Below are 23,305 nucleotides of genomic sequence, written 5' to 3' on the forward strand. Positions count from 1 at the left end.
CACAACTTATAAGAAATAATCATCACACTGTTTTTCTTCTTAAACCAGTAATGATACTATTCTGCTTGGAGCGTGGACTTGATTTGGCCTTTAAGGGAGAGGGTATGGGCTATGGTGAGTGCTGTGAAATGTGTAAGCCTGATGGCTGACAGACCTGTACCCCTGGGGCAAATAATACACTATATGTTAATAAAAATAATTTAAAAAATAAAAATTTTTTTTAAATGTCAGGGAAACATCAATAAAGGCAGGAGTTAGGCAGTGTTCTCAAGGTTATAGGTGCAATACACTTCACTGGCCACTGAAATAAGCACATGCATGTGTGTGGGGGTGGGGGGGCTGTCATTCCATCTTAAGGGACCTAATTTCTGCTGTGATCAACGGAAAGGGAGAACGGCAGCGTTTCCCTCTCCTCTCCCTTCTCTCTTAGGAACCACACTTGGGTGATTTCCTGACACGGGTCTGAATAAAGTCCGTAGCCCCACGCTGAGATGCTGAGCCACTAGGACCACTGTAAGACGGGGCAGCAGACCTCATCCTGTCCATTTGCTGATCTCCCTAGGTCTCCCTTTTTTCCCTTTCCCAGCCTCCCAGCCTCTCCTTATCCCATCCTGCATCTTCAAGGGAGGCTTAGGGTTATTGTCAAGCATGGTCATTTAAGAAGGGTACTGAGTATTAACCTCATGGCCCTGCTTGTTTTAAGAGAATCATCAGCCTTTTTTATACAGCCATCAGTTACCTCACCAACCAAAACACTGTTTTTTGAGAGAGCGAGTGAGCGAGCCTGTGTGTGAAGGAGCAGTGGCGGAAGGGGCAAAGGGGGAGGAAGAGAGAGAGAGAATCTTCAGCAGGCTCCATGCTCCCTGACACAGGGCTCAATCTCATGACCTTGAGATCATGACCTCAGTTGAAATCAGGAGTCAGATGTTTAACAGACAGATCCCCCCAGGCACCCCCCAAACACTGAGTTCTTGATGGCTGTTTCAGTATATGCAGAGCAGAGTCTGAAGTCTGTCTCACTAGAAGGAGACCAGGAAAATGCTTGGCATTTGTGGGAAAGCGTTCACAAGATGTACTGCTGGGGGCAGAACACCAGAGTCTGTGTTTGTATGGGTGTGTGTGTGTCTTGTTTTGGATCCAATCAGTTCTTCTCGTTAAAACCAGGCTGTGTTTTCTAAAATACAGGTCACAGTGTGTTGCTCCCCTGCTTAAAGCCCTCTGTTGGTTTCTTGGAGAAGTCCTACATAGAAGTCTTAGCATAGAACAGGTAAAGCAAGGCCTCTGGGTCCAGACCCTTTCGGATCCTGACTCTGACACTTAACAAACCCCACAACACTGAGCACATCAGTTAACCTCTCTATGCCTCAGTTTCCTCTCCTCTAACTGGGAGTACTAACAAAAAATGCACGTTCTGAGGGTCATGGTCATGTGAGTTAATTAAGAGTGGGCCCAGGCCCACAGTGATCATATAAGAGTATGAAAGTCTACCATAAACAATTAATGTAGCATCGAGCCCAATTCCCTATTGTCCCTCCTCACTCCACAAGCACTCCCCCCAAACACCCCGTGTTTCCTCACATCCACTCTCCCAGTTCTCAAGCACACCATGCTCTCCTCACTACACCTCACAAACATTCCCAGCACACTTCTCTCCATGGTATGTCTGCTTGGTTTCTACTGTTCCCTCAACTCATCACTCTCCTGAGCGACCTTCCTGATCCCCTGGTCATGGTGAGTGGTGCCTCTCCCACGCACTTCCAAACCCACTGTTCGGTGGATGACCTCTTACTTGTCCCCCTTGCCCTCACCACATCAGTCTCCTTCACATTCAGAGAGTCAAGGAAATAGCCCCAAATTGAAGGGGAAAAGATGTAGGTGAATCAGCCTCCAGTCATCAGCACCAGTGGGGGTGCATTTCATAATCCCCATGTAGGGCAGCTCAGTTCTACCTCATCTGTTCCTGCAGAGGACGTGTAGGCCTCCTTTACCGATATACTGATTATACAGTTTTCTGTCATGTTTCTTTTTTTAGTGTCTGGACTTAAAAATTCGATGACACAGAACTATATCAGGATCCCCAGGTCTCTGGTGGTGTTCCATGCAGACCAGTGAGGCTGGGCCTCCACATACAGAGAACACAAATATCCAGATATCCTTGTCTGTGGAGATGGCTCTCCCTGCCCCTAAAAGATGCTCTGGTTCTAATTATCACACTGCTGCTAATTACTCACTTTCTACCATATTTTCATGGAGCGTTGAATAGCTTCTTTTTTTTAAAAAAAAAATTTAAATATTTTATTTTATTTTTTTTAAATTTATTTATTTTTTCAGTGTAACAGTATTCATTGTTTTTGCACAACACCCAGTGCTCCATGCAAAACGTGCCCTCCCTATTACCCACCACCTGTTCCCCCAACCTCCCACCCCTGACCCTTCAAAACCCTCAGGTTGTTTTATTTATTTGACAGAGAGCAGCAGAGGGAGAGGGAAAAGCAAACTCTACGCTAAGCAGGGAGCCCAACTTGGGGCTTGATCCCAGGACCCTATCATGACCTGAGCTGAAGGCAAACACTCAAGTGACAGAACCACCCAGATGTCCCTGTTGAAGAGCTTCTGATGAAGAAGACCCAGTCTCTGGTCTGCATTTCCTTGGTGTGGCTGCGCTATAAACAGGATAGAGCAAGCACACTGCCTCCCTGGGACCAGTTACCTTCTCGAGGTCCGGTTCCTCTAAGCCCAGAGCTAACTCATTGTTGTCCATCACCGAGGAAGCTGCCACGTCCAGTGGGGTAGATCCCCTCATGGAAGGGGAGGCTGAGGAAGGAAGAGAGCAGAGAGAAAGGGATGAGGGCCACCGTGCTGAGCTGAGGTTGCAGTGCTAATTCGTGGTCAGGAGAGGGCAGCAAACACACTAAACCTGGGTCCCATCCTGTCCAGAGGGGGCGGCCTGTCCAATTTAAGAACAGCTCTATTTGTTATCCTTGTCCCTACACTCATTACTGATTGCAAATATGGAGTAACTTGGAAAATCAGTTCACAGAATTAGCCAGGACCATGTATTTTCAAGTACTTTTATAATATGATACTTCTTGAGGGCCCCACTTCGGTGATCACTCAAAAGGGAAAGATGGCACTTAATCAACTAATAAGCTCAAATGACTTGGCCATTTCTAGGGACACCACCCAGAATTTAAAAATAGCTTCAAACAGCATTAGTTCTTATTATAGTTACATCAGGTCACCAGAGTTATCTTTGATTTTCCTTTGATTCTTAGGCTAGAATTAAGAAAACTTTTTTTTTTTTTTTAAATAAAAGGTTGGTAGTCCAAGGTTGCATTTGATAAATCAGAAACTTGAGATATCAGATTTCACATGGATGTAGGTGTGGTTTTGCATCTTTCACAAATTTGCTTGGTTTACATCCAGGACAGTGAGTAAGGCAAATATAGTGTGTTGCTTTCCTAATGGTGCTGATGGATTTACCCTGTTTATCTGCAGTTGTTCTTGGCCAGTCCATCCTGCAGCTTAGGAGAGCACTGGCTAGCTGGCTGATGGGACAGGTATGCAGCTGACAGTCAGCCTGCCAAGCAGGGGTTGGATCTTTGACCTTGGTCTCATTAGCACTGCTCCCTGGTCAACAGAGTGGGCTGGGGGTGTCCCCAGATTCTATCTACAACCTCAGGTAGGATCTCATAAGCCATGAGCCACTGGTCCCAAGGGAGACAAGGCAAAACTCTGTGATCACACCAACACGAATCTGTCACCAGCGCTGGTGGGTAGCAACATCTCTCCTTAGGTTGGACAGCAGAGACATCGTATTGTCACTTTATTTGTTTTTAGATCAGGCAGGTCCCTTATTTTATTTAAAAATACCTTAGCAGGAATGTAGTTTCTTTTCCTTGACCTTCTAAGGGGTCAGCAGGGGGACTGCTACTTCCAAGCCCAAACGTGGAAGCGATAATGCGACATACCTAGGCCAACACTGCTATTCTCCAGCAGGTAACTCAGATGCTCAAACATGGCCTTCTGATTTTGCCGGCTAATTCGACAGAAATAGCAGAGGAAGCGGCAACAGCTAGCAACCATCTTGGGAAAAGCAATCTGTAGAGAGAAGAGAGAAGAAAGAAGTGTCAAGGAAAAGAGTCCATCATGAGTCCTTCCTGAAAGGTCTGACTTCCAAGAGTTTTAGGTTGTGTAATCAATGGACTTCCACATGTCAATACTGGTATAAACTATGAGCAGTTTGGAAAATGAATTTTCTTACTTCCAGTGCTATCCAGGGCTTACTCACTTATTCCAAGACAGTGAGTAGATACCTAAGAAGAGAAGTCCCAAAATATTGAGAGCTAATTTTAGTTCCTGAAATATCCTTCTTGCAAAGGAAAAAGAGGCCAAACAAGAATCCTAGACACCTTCTGATGTCATATGAAACTATGTGACCCCATATCAGACTACTGTTTCCATCTGGGAAGGGAGTGGACAGACCTCTGATGAGAAAGTTCAGGAAGGGAGATGAGTGATCATCAAATAATGCCCAGCATTATATAAGACCTGGGTCCTCTGGGTAAAGGCAGGCCCCTAGAGTTGTGGGAGCCTGACGAGCACTGCCCTCTCAGGCTGTTGAGACTTCCCCAATTACTTTTTTAATTCTCCCCTGGTTACTTATATCCTTGATGACTGCTCTCCAGTGGGCTCCCACAGCACCTGTAAACTGATCCATACAATTTAGCCCTGAGATGCCATCTTATGTTACTGTTGATTGCACTTGGCTTCTCTCCTTAACAAAGTAATTAACATCTCTAGAGCCTGGCCGCGTCTTATTTTGATCCAATAATGCTCAGTAAGTGCTGTCTGTGTTAACCTTGCTCTGGATCCTAGAAAGTCCTTGATTTCCCCCTTTAGAATCATGGGGGGTGGGTGCTCTCCAAATGAGGTTCTGAACCCTCCCTGCTACCTGCTTGCTGAGGTGAACAGACATTTGCTCAGAGCTCTCTGCAGAGGGTCCACATTCCCGATGGACCAGAAGGAAGCGAGTGAGAAGGAATGTGAGCTTGGCTTCTGGTCTTCCTTCACATTCCCATCTGTCAATACTGGTGGAACTGCTTTGCAAATCATTCGTTCCTAGGACCCGGCACTCTGGAATTTCCAACATCTGAAAACATACTCCACTCTACTGCCTTCAGACTGGAACTCCGAGGAGCACCCCACACCAGTTAGGATGAATGTCCAGGGAGCTCCCCCTTACAGCAGGCTTGTTATGGGGGCGTGGCCAGGAAAGCTGGTATCCTCAGGACCTTGGGGCACAGAGCAAATGCTAACTCCCGAGGGAACGCTGCCCAGCTCGTTATTAAGACCTTGTTCTTCTTTTGAGCAGCATTCTCCTGACCCAGCACAAAACACACCAAGCTCCTAAGTGGAACCCAGAGGAATTCTGTCTTGGAAGGAGCAGGGCTGAAGGGTACGGGAAGTAAATTTAGCAGGTGACCAGCCTCGTGGAACGAGCGAGTAAAGCTCTGAGCCTCAGGAGCCAGCGTTCTTACACTGGCTGGAGTCCATTCAGCAGCACTGTCTCAGAACTTGGCTACTTCCTGGCTTTATGCACATTGCTCCCTCTCCCCGGGAGGGGTCACTGAGGCAACAGACGCCAGCCATGTGGCTGTGAACAAGGCAACACATGGCCCTGCTTAGGGGTCAAGTTCTGGCCGAGTTCTCCTTGTAGCCTCACCTGAGACTTCTCTGCGCCCAGCACGTTCACCATCACCTCCATCACCGTCTCGTGCATGCCAAGGACTCGCATGAGGTTGGGATGCTGGTAAAACACCTTGTTGTTCATAATGTCTCTACGGGAAAGACGGGACAGACTTCAGCACTTTCTTCTGTGAACATTCAGGGGTGAGGACACAGATTCGCAGACACGGGTGAAGGAATGCAAATGTGACAGGCTGGAAGGTACTGAGAAGGTACTAGGTCAGTCGGAATATACATAGAGTGCCTTTTTTTTTTTTTTTTTTAGCTCACAGGAGTATTTTGCCCTATTTCTATGAAATACTTTTTTTTGAGACATTTCCTTCTAATGACATATTACACAGTTGTCCCTTTGTCTTTTTTTTTCTTTAAAGATTTTATTTGAGAGAGAGTGAGCGAGCAGGGAGAGCGGCAAGCAGAGGGAGAAGCAGGCTCCCGGCTGAGCAAGGAGCCTGATGTGGGACTTGATTCCAGGACCCTGGGATCATGACCTGAGCTGAAGGCAGACGCTTACTGACAGAACAACCCAGGCATGTCCCCCGACCTTTTGTTCTTTTGCTTAGAATAGTTTTGAGACAGCTCAAATTACTGGATTTCTCTTCCTCCATGGACGTAGGGTCTTCTACATTTCTTTTCCTTCTCTCATCCTTATATCGAAGTCTCTGTGTACTTCAGTTTTCTTAATGATAGGGCTGTACCCCTTTCTTAAAGGCAACTGTGTATTAGGTACCCATGACATTCTGGAGCAGCAGTCCTCAAAAAACCAGTGAAATTAACAATGAAGTATTAAAAAATGTATTTTTCTATCATTTGGTATAAATTCACACACAATAAAGGCAAATCAAAATGCAGCAGCAGCCTGGGAGGGGGCTGTGTAATCCCTCCTGGGTGGTTACTCTCAGCCTGTCCCCTGTCCCCCGAGGGCAGGCTGCTGTTAAGAGGAAATAGCACCAGTTTTTACTGTTGCTATGTCTATGCTATGTTTATGTCTATGCTATGCCAGGGCAAGGGGACAAGCTAATTCTGCAGGTTACTTTTCCCATAAGAGACACTTCATTTCTAGTACATGCATGATTCTTCCATGCAAATGAAACTGAGGCATGATTGCATCTCCCTGGCCCAACCCAGGGGTCTTTGAAGTCCCTCTTCTGGGGCTTGGGGCGAGGGTTCCTTCAGTGTGCTGCTCCAGGACAGTGAGACAGAACATGGAGCAGCAGGAAGGTCGTGGTCCCAGTTCTTGATTTTCATCAAGTAACATTGTGGGCTGGGCAGTTAACTTTTTTGGGCTTTGGTTTTCTTATCCACACAATGCAACTTCACCACCTAATTAAATTGAAGACATTCATTGACTTGTAACTTCTGCAATGGTAATGGTTAATTAAGAATGTCTTTTTAAAAATATTTTATTTATTTTATAAGTAGGCAGAGAGGTAGGCAGAGAGAGAGAGAGAGGAGGAGGAAGCAGGCTCCCTGCTGAGCAGAGAGCCTATGCGGAACTCGATCCCAGGACCCTGGGATCATGACCTGAGCCGAGGCAGAGGCTTTAACCCACTGAGCCACCCAGGCACACCAACTTCACCACCTAATTAAAGGAAATCTTTTTTGATGTCCAAAATGCTGTCTTTTTGACAGCATGGCTTCCAAAGAAGAGCCGTGAGCTATTGTTACGGGGAAAGGTACCTTGCAGAACTAACAGAAATGACTCTCTGGGTTAGTCCTGGGCAAAGGGAGGGATCAGCTGGCAGTTTCTCAGAGGGAAGTCTCAGAAGAATTCCAGTCAAAAGCTCAACTGCTCAAAACATGTCTCCCTTGTTGAACTGAACACACTGTTCCTTCCTCTGGATTGTTTTCCTTGCCTCCCTGGGGCTATTTTCTTCAGACACACACCAAATAACTGCTTTTCTTTAAGATTCCTCCCCACTGTTTCTGGCAATGTCCCTTCACCTCTGTAGCCTGCAGTCTGGTCTCCTCGGTTCTTAAAGGTGACTGATTCATCAAGAACGTTATCCCATGAGGCATGAAATCAGGAATGGTAGGATGCAGGGATTTTCTACAACTGAATTCTGGAACATCCATATGGTCAGGTAGACCAGTTTTCCCTCGCAAAGTTCTCCTAAGGGGCTTGCACTCAATGGAGAACGACCTACCCCAGCCCGTTGATCATGAGCAGCTCCTCCTCCTTGCCCATCCTGACACTGAGCAGGCAGCGGATCTGGCCCAGCGCAGCCAGCAGGTTGATGGTGTCACTCACGGAGGCCTGGCTGATGGTGTAGGTCTTCCGCAGGGCCTGCAGCAGCTCTCCGATGCTGTCATACTGTCTCTGAAGGAGGCTGAACATCATTCGGACCAACTCTGCATCCTGGATCTGGTTCTCCTGGGCCCAGCGGATCATGGTCTGTGAGATGAGCTCCTTCAAGGTGGCTGGAAGGACAACAGGGAGGACTGCTATGGAGCCTGTCATGGCACAGGGAGAGAGCTGTGTATCTCAGCCACTCCATTCGACAGGGACACATCAGTGCTCAAGGATAAAACATTCTTTTCCTAAGGGTAGACTGTGGCATGCAGAGAAGTGAAATATATCATCGAAAGACATGTGTGTGAACCATACTACAAGAAAAGAATATTGCATTTTTTAGTTAGAGTACTAAATATTTTATTTTGAGTAAATGACATTTAAACTGATACTGGAAATAGAAGACTAAGTAAGATACTGCCCTTGTCTTCAGGGCCTCACAGCCTAGTTCTTTACATTTTCATTTTGATTTAATAAAAGATATTTTGTCTTTATTTTATAACACAGTGTAATAAATACCAAAATGTACAAGTGCCATGGGACAGAGTGGGGAGTAATTAGTTTTGGGGTGAGCTGGGGGGGCTGGAAAAGATGTGAGAAGGTGACATTGGTCACTGGCTCTTTGGAGACAAGTGATATTAAGCCCTGGATTTTCTCTACCATGGATAATATTCCCCAAGTACATTAAATATACCACACGCCATGAACAGAGTAAGCTGTGCCATCAACTCAAGAATTCCAGAAGGTATTTTGGATGACATACACATAAAACTCTGTTAAGAGATGGAGAGAAGTAGAAGGAGAACATTCTATAAGGTCTGAAGACTTTGCAGCTGAACCACTGACCATCAGCCCCTTGAAGAGACTGTGTTGCCCTGGATCTTTGGCAGGGGTCAGCAAACACTGCCTCACCCCCACTTTCACAAGTATCAAGAGAAGAGCCAGGATGGCTTGGAATTCAGAAGTTACCAGGGCTCATACAGGTTGCACAGAAATACCACTGGCTACAGAGATCAAGGAGAGGTCACTGAAGTGGGAGCAGAGCCAGCCGTGGAACCTTCAGAGGGTAGACTGAGAGGCTCTTGAAAAGAGCTGAGTGGCACTGGTATGGGAGGGTGGTCAGAAGGGAAAGGCAGATCTAAGGTGGAGGACAGGGTGAAAGGGCTTGCCAGAATGTCTGGGAGGGCACTGCATACCCCCCCCCCCCCACACACACACAGAAACACACACACAGGGGTGAGAAATCACAATCTTAACCACAGAAATCTTAACCACAACTGTCTCCAAGTCTGGCTCTGCCTATCACATTCCCACAAGGTATGGATGGCACCAAGACCTTAATTCAGACCTGATGTTAAAGGCAAAGCTCAGGAGACAATAAAGGTCACTCAGTCCATCAGTGAAGAAACTTGGAATAAGCTCAGATCGGTGCCGTTGGTAGCCTGTGCCACCTCTAATCGTCTAGTTTTCTACCTCCATGTCATTATATATGGCAGATGTCTGCTCTACATACAGTCTTGGCTCATCATGAGGATATAAAAATAGAACTTTGTTACCAAAGCTTTAGGAGAGATCTAGATAAAAAGGATGAATTTAACTTACTGCTGGGTCTATCAACCCTGTGGGTGTTGGAGGTTCAGACAGGAGACAGGCTGCAAAACTTAAAAAAGGATCCCCAGAGCAGAGAGAAGCAAAGTTGAAAAGATGTTCCTACGAGACCTCACTAGGCAGGGATTGCTGACCAATATCTGTTAGGTTAGGTAATGTCTCTATCCTCTGGGGGGAAATCAGTTATTTATGGGACAGACTGGGCTCCTGTCAGGAACCCATTTCCTCACTTGCCAAATAAATGTAAGAGTTCTTGTTTCTCCCAGTTAATAGTCACGGTAAGAAACGAAAGCATGACAAAACCATACAATACACACTCTTGGACCCAACAGAAGTTTTTCTAGTCCTATAAGTACAATTCCCCCTTCGGCCTACCTCCTGACCTGAAAGAATTATGGTTTTCTCCACTAATAACCAAATTCTCTGCCGAGATCATACACATCACAGTCCCTGTCAAACAAGAAAAACCAACAACCAGAACTGTTAGTCGGCTCAAGGACCACTCTCTTGTCAAGAGGGAATTTTACAGAGTCCTAAGGACACCAAGTAAATTAGTTTTCCCTTAACCTGGCTTTCAGATTAGTTCAGGATTTGGATGAGCTCTTAGCTCCACAGTGATATAATAATCCAAATCAACATTTATAGAGAATGGAGCATTTACAGTAAAACACCTCTTGAGAGGGCAAATGAGAAAGAAGACAGCCCTTTATCTGAAAGAGCAGAGCAGGAAGCACCCCATGGGTTCTCTGTCTAGGCCAGCCTTCCAGCAAATGTGAGAGAATGGGATAAACGATTATGTGTGTGTGACCCAGTGGAAGCTCAGTTAAAATGAAAATATGGTGCCAAGACTCTGACAAAAAAAAAACAAGACTTACAGTTGTGTTATTGATGGACAGATGTAATTCAGTGAATGCATGACATTTAAGGCCATTCGTGTAGGGAAGGGTTTTAAATTGTGAGACGGAAGTCCAGAAACTGAGAGAAAGAATAACTACGAGAAGAAAGAAGATGGGGGAGGGATGGCAGTGGAGCAAATATTCCCAAGAGCCCTGAACGGACGGCATATTTTGTGGCCTGACATACATTAGAGACCCAGCACCCACCAAGCAAACCCAGGCTGAGTCAATGAATTTCTAATGCTCGGAACACCTTTGGGACTAAGAAGATGGAGTTTTCATACCCCTGGCAGCAATGCTATTGAAGATTCCTCAGATTTTAATTAGCTCCCACATGCTGGCAGCAGAGCGGCATAAATGTACCAGGGTTCAGAGGTTAAAAAGAACATGTTTTCTAGAATGCGGTAGGTAGGCTCTTCATATATCTGAACAACTGAGGATTAAAATAATCAACACCTCTAATCATGTATGGCACATATTATGAGGTTAATAAAGGTTAACTAGTCTACTATCTATTCCAGTAGTTGTAAAAGCATGGTCCACAGAGCCTTAGGGAGCCCAGGCCCTTTAGGTGGTTTGCGAGGCCAAACCTGTTTTCATAATCATCCTAATGTTATTTGCATTTTTACTGTGTTGACAGCTGGCCTGACGGTGCAGAAGAAATGTGGGTGCAACTGGGGGTGCCTTAGCGGGAGTCAAGGCAATAGCACCAAACACCAAACTTCACCAACACAGCCCCAGAAAGATGCTCAGTTTCACATAAGAATGTCCCACATGAAAGACAAAATTATTAATTTTACTACTAATAAATACTTGAGTATGCATTTTCCCAACCTCCTGTGGGATAAAAAGGGAAGTATGCCTACAACACCCCTGCTGCAAATGGGAGGTCAGAGGCCTTTGTGAGCAGAAGCGCTGGTGTGGTTGTTGGAGCTGTGGGCCCAACTGGCTGCTCGGCTCATGGAATGCTCTTTTAATTAAAAGAATGCAGACGAGCCAGGCTGGTTCATTAGAGTTGGGTGAATGACAGACATATTCTTATAAATGAAAGAAGCAAGCTTGTCACTTCAAGGAAAACAATGGAGAGTTTCTGTTGCCAAGAATATAATTTGGGCTCTCAAGTGAAAACTAGAATTTTAGAAAATGTTTATGTGTATGTTTATATGCCGCAGCCAGTTTGACAGCTTCTCAGTACTTAAAGACCTTCTGATTAAATTGTTGATATTAACAAATGTGATTTCTAAAACATCTTATAATGAAATGTGTCAACATTTGGAAGTTCTTCATGACTTGGTGAACCAGTAATTTCCAAATGACCAAAGGCCTTGTGTTATAAAAACATTGGGTAGAAGACCTAGTCAAATGAAAGATAGACCAGTGAGTTTTTACATAACCAAGAACAAAAATTTTCTTAATGTGGTTTTGGGTTCTACATGGCAATGAACTTTTGAGAACCTACTACTTGTTGAGCTTTGATGTAGTATCAAAGAGGAATAAGCCCAATTATCTGAAAAAGGCTGTTAAAATACCCTTCCCCTTTCTAGCTATGTATCTCTTTGAGACCAGTGTTATTCCTATTCTTTAACCAGGTATTAGAACCCAGCTATCTTCTATTCAGACAAACCTTCGAGATTTATAAAAATGCAAAACAATGTGGCTCGTCTCGTTATCTTTGCTTTGTTTTGGAAAACTGTCATTTCTCACAGAAATATATTATTTACACGATACGTAATAGGGTTTTTGGTATTTTTAAATGAAGTAAATACTTCAAAATTTTCTCAGTTTTAAATTCTAATTCAGCAATATTGATAGATACAGTCCACAGAAGCTAAAGTTTTATGAGGTCCTTGATAATTTTTAAGAGTGTAAAAGGGTTTCTAAGACTAGAAAGTTCAAGAAGCCCTGATTTATACGAAAGCATCTACGCTGAGGTGATAGCGGTGATCGGGAAGCGAAGCTTTCCCTCCAGCTAAGCTAGAGCCCTGTTCCGTTAGGCTGTGTGATTCCCATCCAGTAGCTGACAAGTGAACTTGGAAAGTTACAGCTTAGGAAGCTTCCTATGTTTGCTTCTGGATGGGAGGTAGGTTAAATGTGAGTATAAGATGAGTAAGACACCTCACCCTGAGAAATCAAATGAGGATTAAAGCAGCATTGTTTTGAAAGTTGTTTGAAACAACCCTGGCCATTGTTCCTGCATCTCCAAGGGGGGGCTCCCTGCCAGCCTGAAGGGCTCTAGGTGCTTCCCTCTTTACATCAAATTGGGAACAAGCTCAGTCATCTTCAGAGCAAGGAGTGGGGGCTCTTCACACCGAGGCTGCATGGCCTTGTTTAGCCTACTTGTAGCCAGTGCAATGGGGCACACCGAGAAGTGGGCTACAAGACAGGGAGGGAGGCACTCAAGCCTTTGCCCCACATTAGCTGACCCTTCCGCAGTGAGGTTACTCTCATTAATATTGGAAACCAGGGCTGTCGCCTACGGAAGGCTTTGTTCTGGAACCACTGGGTATCCAGGCCTCAGGACAAATCTCATGCACAAGGGCCTGCAGTCCTCTTCGGAGGAGCTGTTATCTCCAGTTGTGTCAACTCCTAAATGAGCCAACCAGTCGAGTGATAGCTCTGAGGAAACTCATCTGTATGAAACTATTTCAAGACACAATGGTTACTCACAGTGGCTTATTGGATACTAGATACACACATGTAAGGCATTTAATGAGGTAGTGTAAGATAACGAGTAAAACTCTGTTGTCCACATACATTGAGGAAATAAGACAATTCATAAGAAGGCACAACTTCTCTAGTCATACAAAAATTCCCAAGAAATTGGAGAAATGATCAGATCTTCCTCTCTTACTTTCTTCCCAATGTGTCCTTCCTCTAAAGCTCTTTGCATTTCTCAGAGAGGTCCACACTCCGTGGAGGCTAGAGAAGTAGGGAAGAAAAAGCTCTACGGGGAAGTTAAGAAGGCCCTGCCAGGGATGGATGAAACCACCTGATGGGAAAGACACTTCCCTTTGCTATGGCTACTTTGAAATGCCATTTTCTTTCAAGAGCTGATTCACACAAGCAGTTCCTATAGTAAATACTTTTACGTTTTTCTGGTATCAATGGTATAATGCTGACAAACTTGGTAGGATTTTCAAACATCAAAGAGAGTCAATTCTTGAGATATATTTGAACCTCTTTCATAATCACAGATATATTAAGAGCAGTTACCACTAAATACTGATTTCATTTCTGCTGCTTTTCTAAGATCCTCTTTGGAAATGCTACCCTCTAATGACTAAAAAGACACTTTACTATGCATAAGAAACAGGACTCCTGAGGGAGAAAGACTCCAGGATAAAGGTAAGGGGTGGGATGGGGAGGGGTGGGTGGGATAATTCTATTGTTTGCTATAATGTATGGCCTCATTTTACTCACACACACACACACACACACACACACACACGTCCCATAACCCCACTCAAATCCCCCACCACACATGATAAAGTTGCTTCCACACTCTTTGCCACAGCTCTAGGATTTTTTTTTTTTTTTAAGATTTTATTTATTTATTTGACAGAGAGAGATCACAAGTAGGCAGAGAGGCAGGCAGAGAGAGTGAGAGGAAAGCAGGCTCCCTGCTGAGCAGAGAGCCTGATGCAGGGCTGGATCCCAGGACCCCGAGATCATGACCCAAGCCGAAGGCAGCGGCTTAAACCACTGAGCCACCCAGGCGCCCCAGCTCTAGGATTTTCATCCACTGATTTATCTGTTTCAAGAATGCCTTGTCAAGTGCACTAGATGGTTTAGCCCATGAGGTTTTTTTAAAAGCTATGGTGTGCTTCCCAAAACGCAAAGAGATGTGTAACCCATCATTTGTTTTCTGATGAGAAAGAAATTGTAGAAAACAGACTGTCTTAGTGAAACGAGTCATGTATATGTGGTTCCCTTGATAATTACAAATGGCTTCATTTAAGAAATTATTATTAACATTCTATCTTGCTCCACTTTCACAATTAGGGTAATTAGGGATAGTCACATTTAGGCAATTGTATCAAATCTATGATCTAGAAACTGCATTTTAAATAATTGTTTAGGCTAACTCAGATATGAAATATTTCTTTTTAAAATATTTTATTTATTTATTTATTTGACAGAGAGAGAGAGAGATCACAAGTGGGCAGAGAGGCAGGCAGAGAGAGGGGGAAGCAGGCTCCCTGCTGAGCAGAGAGCCTGATGCGGGGCTCAATCCCAGGACCCTGAGATCATGACCTGAGCCGAAGGCAGAGGTTTAACCCACTGAGCCACCCAGGCACCCAGAAATGAAATATTTCTAAGATATGATATTGTTTAGGAAACTTTGACTCCTGAAATTTACTTTGAAAGAAGAATAGCTACTTCACTACTTGATTTATGGACTAGCCAGACATTAGAGACAATAAAAGAGGATTATAAGTGTCCTTAACTTAGAGTTAGCCTTGGAACATCAGTCTGGGGGGGGGGGGCTCAGGTATTGTTTATTGCTAAGTTGTTTACTTCCCTCCACTTGTCATTTTGTAACCTACTATAGATCCTCACACCCCAAGTCTACATTCTGTGACTCTTCCAAGAAAATTCTCCAGAGTCACCCACTATACTGGGTAAAACCCTCTTCTAAATGGTCAAACTACCAGCTTTGCAATAGTGACTGCAATAAGAAAAAGACCATCTCTTCTCATCATGCACATTTACAATTTTAAACCTGCTGGGGTCTGGAAAGAATCTTTCATCTCCAAATTTAGATCACAGTCCAAGTGGCCATCATATGCTGAAATACAAGCTTATTATCAAAGAGCAGATGTTGGCTACTGACAAAGCAAATCCCTGAAGCTTACAGATCCCAATCCTAGGCTGGTGTTAGAGTTCTGTGAGTGTGCTCCTAAATCTGGGGCAGTTGGGAAGAAAAAAGTCTTCCAATGACGTTGACAAGAGGGAGTGAACAAAACTGCACTGTCCCTAGTTTAAACTTAGAAAGCAATTTATAATGCTCATGCTTACAATGGGAAAAGAAAAATAATTATGTGCAGCTAAATTATGTATACTTATTTTTAAATTCTAGGTGATTAACAAGTTAGCTGGTAGTATGCTGTCCATGTGCTCTGGGGGCTTTAACAGGTGGTAGGTCCTTTCCAAGTATCAAGAACCAATTATTTTGGCCTCTGCTTTCTTCCTCTCTATGGTGGGCTGAATAATTACCCCCCCCAAATATTCACCTCTTAATTCTCAGAATTTGTCAGTATGTTACCTTATAAGGCAAAAGACACTTTGCCTTTGTGATTAAATTAAGGATCTTGAGAAAGGAAGGTTATCCTGAATTATCCAGGTGGGCTCAAGATAATCACGAGGGTTCTTCGAAAAGGGAAGTAGGAGGGTCAGAGTCCAAGAAGGAGATAATAACAGGAGCAGAGGCTGTACAGGTACCATGACTGGAAGGGGCCAGTAATCAAAGAATGCAGGGGGCCTTGGGAATCTGGCAAACACAAGACAAGGACTCTCCCCTAGTGCCTCCAGAAGAAAGGCAAGGCTACTAAACCCATTTTAGATTGTGACCTCTAGAACTGGAGTGAAAATGAATTTGTATTGTCTGAAGCCACTAAGTTTATGGTAATTTGTTGCGGCAGCAAAAGAAAACTACTAATACGCTCCCACTGGTAGAAAGCCCTGGTTGAGGACACTTGAGGCTGCAGATCAGACAGGAGAGGCCCAGGGAGCAAGCTATTAGGGAGTAGCTCATAGAAGCTGGGTCCTGAGAGAGTCCAGTTCCAAGATTTTGCTGAGGCAACTGGAGTGACAGGGCTACTGACACCCTGAGGTCTGCCTGGCCCGGGCCCCGAGCTTGCGTCAAACCAGAACAACATTAAATGCAAAAATCATCCATTGTACAACTTCTCTGGCCCATTAGATAATGTACACAGGGTGCAGAGAGCATGTTTCCCAGGTCCCGTGACACAGCTTTTTGGCCTGTATCTTCCCTCTGACATCAAGAGCTAGAACTGCCTGCATTTCAACAGTAATCACTATGTAATAAAACATAAAGATGATAGCCATCAGGACATGATGACTATTTCTAACCACATGTCAAGAAGCCACTTGTGCCTTCTTCCTTCTCAACAGAACTGATTTTGTACAGATAGCTGCCTCTCTATCTAATGGTCCATGAAAACTGACCCAACCCCACTCCACAGGTAGGCTCTGCTGATGGAAGTCAACCAGCACATTTTATTTTTGAGGTTCATGGAGTTGGCCTGTGACCAAGTTCTTCAAGGGTGATCTCAGAAGCCTTCTCCCAGGCAGGAGAACTTTTCTCGCTCTTTCCTTGGACACTGCAGCACACAGACGTGAGGCCGAGACTTGTAGCCACCATCCTCTGCCAGCCTGAAGGCCAATTCAGAATGTGGAACAACTGTAGGGACAATGAGCGGAGCCATGGGATTAACTCAACCCAGTGTCCAGTTCCATCTTTAACTTCCAGGTGCCCCAGTCAATGAAGTCTTTTACTGGCTATTCTACCTGATTTGGATTTTCTGGGTTTTTTTGTTTGTTTGTTTGTTTGTTTTTTCCTGAAAGCATCTGAAATGGTAAATGTGGAGATAAAGTTCTTATCACCTACTCTTTGTATATTTGCTTCAGAAGCTGGGAGGTATATCAACCTCTAAGTATTAGACCATTAGACTGAGCACTATTTTATTGACTCCTAACTCCCTGCCCCCATGGGTAGGAAGAGCATTATTCTCATTTTATAGACAAGGAAACTGAAACGAATGGAGGATAAGAAACTGGCCTAACGTGATAATTAGTAAATGACAGAGTTGGGTCCTGAACCTTGGCTGCTGGAATCTAAACTCATCTACTTCTCCAACTGAGAGCTGCTTTTTTTTTTTTTTTAAGATTTTATTTTTTCATTTGACAGAGAGAGAGAGAGATCACAAGTAGGCAGAGAGGCAGGCAGAGGGAGAGGGAGAAGCAGACTCCCTTCTGAGCAGGGAGCCTGATGTAGGGCTCGATCCTAGGACTCTGAGGTCATGACCTGAACTCAAGGCAGACACTCAACTGACTGAGCCACCCAGGTGCCCCTGAGAGCTGCTTACTTTCTATAGCTTCACAAAATCCAGAAAAATAGTTATCTTCATTAATGCTTTAAATTTCTACTATACTGTCTAGATGCTCTCTTAAATAAAGAAGTGGATTCAGAAAAAAATCCTGAAAATCAGAAAGCTTTGGCTTATTTTCTAGAGGACTCTGAGTTAGGACGATTATCCACATTCCTGGAGTCTAGATTTCTTCACCAATAAAATTAAGTTAGCAAAATAAAATTCATGTTGAAAGAGATGAATGAAGGATGATATAGTGACAAGAGTGAGGGTTACTTTGTTCCAGCTGTGTGACCTTTACCTCTCTGTGTCTCTGTCCACTTCTACCAAGTCACAGATAGCTGAGTACTCTAGAATTCCATGTCTACTTGACCTCTACTGGAGCTCTTGAATAGGTTGTACTAATTTATTCAATTGGCAAATGAATGGATTCACTGGGTTAAAGTAATGAGGACCATGAAACTTTACCCCAAATTTTACCCTTTTAATGCCCACCATCACGAGTCTACCCAGCTTGTTTTTACTAATAGTACAACTGGAGACCAAAGAAATAAAGCAAAATCTCAAAACTTAGTGATCACTGACCACAATGAGTGGCCCTGTCAAGACACCACCCCACACCACTAATCATCCACGTGGGGGAGATGAGCAGCGGTAGCTTGACGGCATTTTGATGATGGTCTTGATTGCTGACTGATAAAGGATGCTTCCCGTGTCAGGGGTCAGATGGCACCATAACACCCTCTTGATTTAGTGGGTAAGATTTAATGGGGAACGTCTCATGCCCTCTATGCTCTCTGTCCCCGAGCTTCCTCTGGGCCCCAAGTCTGGTCTGCTTCACAAAGTGGCCGAATACCTACTATTCATTAGCAGAGAAGGTCAGGGAGAAAGTTAAACCCATCACCTCTGAGGAGCCCTAGAAAATCTGTCGGGCTCATTTCCATGTGCTTTCCCGATGTCTCTCTGGCTCAGGAGGAGCAGCAGGTGCCACTTATGCTTAATTTCACGAGAACAAGGTTACAAGGCTCTCTGAGAACCCGAAAGGACCAGCCTGTAAAGACAGCCTGGAGCAATGTTCCTGGAGCTGCTCAGTGCACTCTGTGTCCTCGGGGCCTGTGAATGGCACTGCTTCCTGGAGACCCAGCAGTGTGCGATGCTACAGGGCCCGTCAGGCTCTGCTGCAAGCCACTGACCTTCATCCCAGTTCTGTATTTAATTTTTGGACCTGTGCACGTGTCTCCTTTATTGGGTTCCCTGGCAGGGGAATAGGGTCAAAGGTCAAGCTGCTTTTTCAAATATTCTACTTCTCATTACAATGAAAGTAGCCAAAGGTCACTGAGAGCTTCCTGTGGGTCAGACCCTGGGCACAATGCTGTACTTGAATTATCGTTTAATCCACATGAGCACTTCGTAAGGAAAGGCAGGTATGGCAGGGACCGAGTTTCCCCCTGGGTCATGGCTGCGTCAGCCCAATCCTCACTTTTCTCTCTTACTCAGACAAAAGAAACAAACAAATGAAAAACAAACAAAAAACCACTCTAATTTAAGAAACAAGCCAAGACTTCTGTAAACAGATGGTCTGCTAAGGTGGCTTTGGCAGCGAGTGGAGGAGCACTGCAGACGGAGCCTCTATACTGGTGTGGACCCATTGATCCCTGCCAGCCAGCCTTGCACATGGGTCTCAGGGAAGGCTGTGTGTGGACAGTCACGTGGCCGACGTAACTTTCTGCTAAATCTATTTCTAAAGGTCCCTCCTCAGTGCTTTTCTGCCTCGGCTGGAGCCTCCCCATCTGTGAGGGTGGAGACGAGTGGGAAGGCAAACTGCTTCACCCCGGGACACTTCCCCAGCCAGCGGGATGCCCCCTGCACCCCTGAGGTCGTTTTGCCTGGCATCCATGCACCGCGCTGCAGCAGCATGACCAGGTTCTGCCAGTCCAGCTCCATAGCCCGCTGGGCTCGCTTCTGTCCCGGGGGGATAATTAGCCTGGTGTTTTTGAAATCAGCCAAGCAGCCTCATAATCACTTTCTCCAAAATATTCCCACAATTAAATGACCATTGACTACGACAACAACAATGATAACGATGATGGGAAAAGAGCACAGAGGGGAGCTGCTCTTGTGCTCCAGAGGGGAATTCCTGACATGAACATGGGTTAGAGAAGGGACAGGGATGGGCTTGGGACCTGAGGCCTCGGTCTGTACTCTGCTGGAAAAGTGATTGAATCACTTTTGAGTTCCTGTATGTGTTCAGTCTGAAGAAGAAACTGAAGATGAGGAGGGCTACAGGCTGCACCTCCTTTCAGTCCCTGCTCCCCACTCCTGTCCCTCCAGCCCACTACTGGGTTGGGGCACCCCTGCATGGTACCTGAAAGAACGTGAACCCTGTCTATGAACAGGACCCCAGTCTGGGCCTCTTTCTAACTCCCTGCAGGAAACTTGTCTAAATTATTTTGCTTCTCTCTTCATTGCCTGCAGTGCAAAATGGGAACACGGCTGCCACTGTACCTAGTTGTTTGCTGTGAGGAGTTAATCAGATGAGGTGATGGCAAGTGCCTAGCACAGTGCCTGGTGATCATTTTGGGCCTAGTCCAGTAATCTAGATTTCCCCATTCAAAGGCCAGCTGATGAACAATCTTAATTGCATCTGCACCTTAAATTTCATTTTACCATTTAACCTATTTAAAGCTTCCAGGGATTAAGATAAGGATGTCCTTGGGGCCATTATCCTGCCTACTACACCAGACTTCTTTGAGTCCTCAGAAGCTCTCATCTAGAGCACTGCTGTGACATCCCAGTGGGCTCTGTACCTCCTATGATCCTGCACAGCAATCCTCTGGATTGCCATCTTGCTAAAGCAGAGTTGACTGATACCTAATGCAGGGCCTAAGATATGGTAAGTGATTAACAAACATTTTAATAGCCCAAAATAGTTAAAATTAAGTGCATACTCTGGGCCAGGCACACTTACAAGCACTTTGAATTTCTTATTCTTCATGTCAACCAAAGAAGGTATTAGGGCTACGCCCATTTTACAGATGAGGAAACTGAGGCACAGAAAAGTTGTCACATGCTCAGTCTCACAGATATTAGGTAGCAGAGCAAGAATTTAACACCAGGTGGCCTAAGTCTAGAGCCCTATGCCCATAACTACCTCATAATTGTTGAGTAAATGAATAACTTGGTCTTCAAGGCCCTTTCATACCCACTGCCTGGCAGGGGCAGGGGGAGGGCAATGGCAAACTAGACTCAGGTCAACAAAGGTTTGAACTTCCATGCCACCACTGTGTGACCCTGCAAAGTTGCTTAATCTGTTTTTACTTCAGTTTCTTCAATTATCAGATGAGAATAAAATCACCAACTTCATCTACCGGATATTTCAAGAATTACATGAGGTAATACAGAAGGGCTTCAGGTGGTGCTCAGGACTCAGCAGTTACCAGGTAAATGTTAACGGCTCCCCCCCTGCACCTGTAAGGCCACTAGTATAAAATACATGGCGATGCCGAATATGTAACACTCTAGGGCCGAATGTAGTTTAGTGATTGGATTTCCAAGCCACTCTGTCCTAACACCATCCAACCCGTACTCCACTCTAGCCCATTCAATTCTTCTTAGAATTCAACCAGTCTCACCTGGTTGCCATTCCTGGCATAGGACCTGAACTTTTCTGCTCAGGGGGCTTTGTCAAAGCAGCTCTCCTCATCAAAAATGTCTTGTTTTATTTACTTATCTACACTCTTTATGGAATCTGCCCAACTCCTCCTCTGGCCACCTACTATATTTCACCTGCCCTTTTATTATAGCATATCTAAACTCGTGATTATGTTCAGTTTCCTGTCCACACCTGTTTCCTCCATTGTTCACAAGGTCCTTACTTTCTTCATCTTCGCGAGCCTCCTGTGACTAACCTACACTGGAGGTCAGACAGAGTTGTCTCAATGAGTTAAACATGGAAAAAGGGGAAGATACGGTCTGAGCACAAACACCCAGTAAAGAAAACAGACAGGGACAGAGATACTGCACGTAAGGTGGAAAGTCATATGGGCCCTTTTAGAAATGCCGTGAAATAGCGGGGGCAGGAGGACGGAGGACGAGGTGGAAAGAAAGAGTTCAAGGAGAAGGTGTCCGCGCACATGCATCGCGGGGAGAGGCTGTTTGGAGAGAATCTAAGCAGGCTTACGAATATTGCCTGAGTGGCCTGGATGGACCTACCACTGAGTTGTCTCACTTGTGCTAAGTATTTGTGCTGGGCTCTAGACCTATTTTTGTAGCAAACAGTAGACTTTTCCCCCTCCTCAGTACTCAAGAGGCTGCAGCATTTAGGCAGGAGAGAAATTTGGTTAGGACTCTTAGGCCACTCAGTGGTGGGGCAAGAGTGGATACAAGTGGCAGGAAAAGCCTCCATGGGGAGAGCATTCAGGGAATGACAGAGATCAGGAAGGCACCAACTTGGAGCTGTAAAGTGACAGGTGATCTTGTTTGGTTAATTTCAGAATTTAGCGAGAAGAACTGGTTGGTCTCTTCTGGAGGAATAACTCAGCAACAACAGATTTATATGCAAGGAAATCCTGCTTCAGCTGCAGTGTGTGAGAAGCCCTGGCTTAGAACGAACAGGCAAAAGATTTTCTCGAGAGTTTGCTGGATGGGGATATGCCAAAGAAATGTGACTTAGTATGGCAGGCTGCTATTGTTGGATCTTTTTTACCTCTTCATTATCATATGATGTTTTGATAAGATTGTAACAGCTTTCATCAACAATATGGCTTAGAGTTAGTTTAGGCAGATCCCTGTAACTCTGAGCCAGCTAGCGGGATTCTCACGAGGTTCAGGACACTGTTGAGTCCTCTTGCCTAGAAAAGCTGAAGTTTGCCTGCAGGTCATCTGGCCAATACCAATTACTCATAGAGGTGAGACTGCACCCCCCACCCTGAAAACTCTGAGGGCAGCTCTTTGGCTTGGTAGAATTCTGACTTCTGCTGGGTTTAGATTTCCCATGTGTAATAATGAGTCACAGTTGTGAGTCACCTCACAGGTGTAGTAAGCCAGATAAACAGATGATGGTTTTAAAAAGCCACTCTGTATATAATAGCTGTATTTGGGGGTTTTACAGGACAATGGAAAGAGCGTGGAACCAGAGTCAGAAAACGTGAAGCAAGTCACAGCTTTAGTCATCTTGGTTATCTTGGGCTGGTGACATTCATCACCTGGAAATTTTTCTGGAAGCAGGTAGCAGCGGAGAGAATAAATGAACAAATATCCCTTAATTCTTCAGAGTACTGTTTTCATCAGCTATACAACAGAGGAGTGAAAAAACCCCACCAGGAGTAACCTGATCACAGGAAGTACTTGGTGAATTGTCAATTCACTATCCCATATTAGTATCTGCACTTTTAATATTTTATCAAACATAAGGGAAGAAAAATCAGGTAAGTAATAATGTGGACAAAGTTACTAATAATTTAAAGCATTTTTGCCCTTTTATCACCACTGGCTATAGATCCAGAAACATTGTCTCCATCCATGGGTTAAAAACAATTTTGGGGATGTGACGGTTAAACCATTCCCAAGATTTTCTCTTCGTATGTCAGTCCTGAGTGAGGAGCTTTCTGTCTCCAAAACATTTGCCAGGGAACCCATCTACTGACAACCAG

The 23,305-nt window shown here is 44.8% G+C and overlaps 1 protein-coding gene across 1 annotated transcript in view; it reads right to left on the bottom strand.

Annotated features, from left to right (window-relative positions):
- Positions 1 to 23,305, bottom strand: part of RYR3 (ryanodine receptor 3) — a 513,582-nt gene that overhangs the window by 136,126 nt on the left and 354,151 nt on the right. The window contains exons 39-42 of the mRNA XM_046008318.1: positions 7,893 to 8,166; positions 5,726 to 5,840; positions 3,972 to 4,101; positions 2,711 to 2,814 (exon numbers count right to left, since the gene is read on the bottom strand). Of these exons, the coding sequence (XP_045864274.1) occupies positions 2,711 to 2,814; positions 3,972 to 4,101; positions 5,726 to 5,840; positions 7,893 to 8,166 (623 nt within the window). The remainder of the gene's footprint in view (positions 1 to 2,710; positions 2,815 to 3,971; positions 4,102 to 5,725; positions 5,841 to 7,892; positions 8,167 to 23,305) is intronic.

Source organism: Meles meles, chromosome 6 (genome assembly GCF_922984935.1).
Source record: "Meles meles chromosome 6, mMelMel3.1 paternal haplotype, whole genome shotgun sequence".
NCBI lineage: Eukaryota > Metazoa > Chordata > Mammalia > Carnivora > Mustelidae > Meles > Meles meles.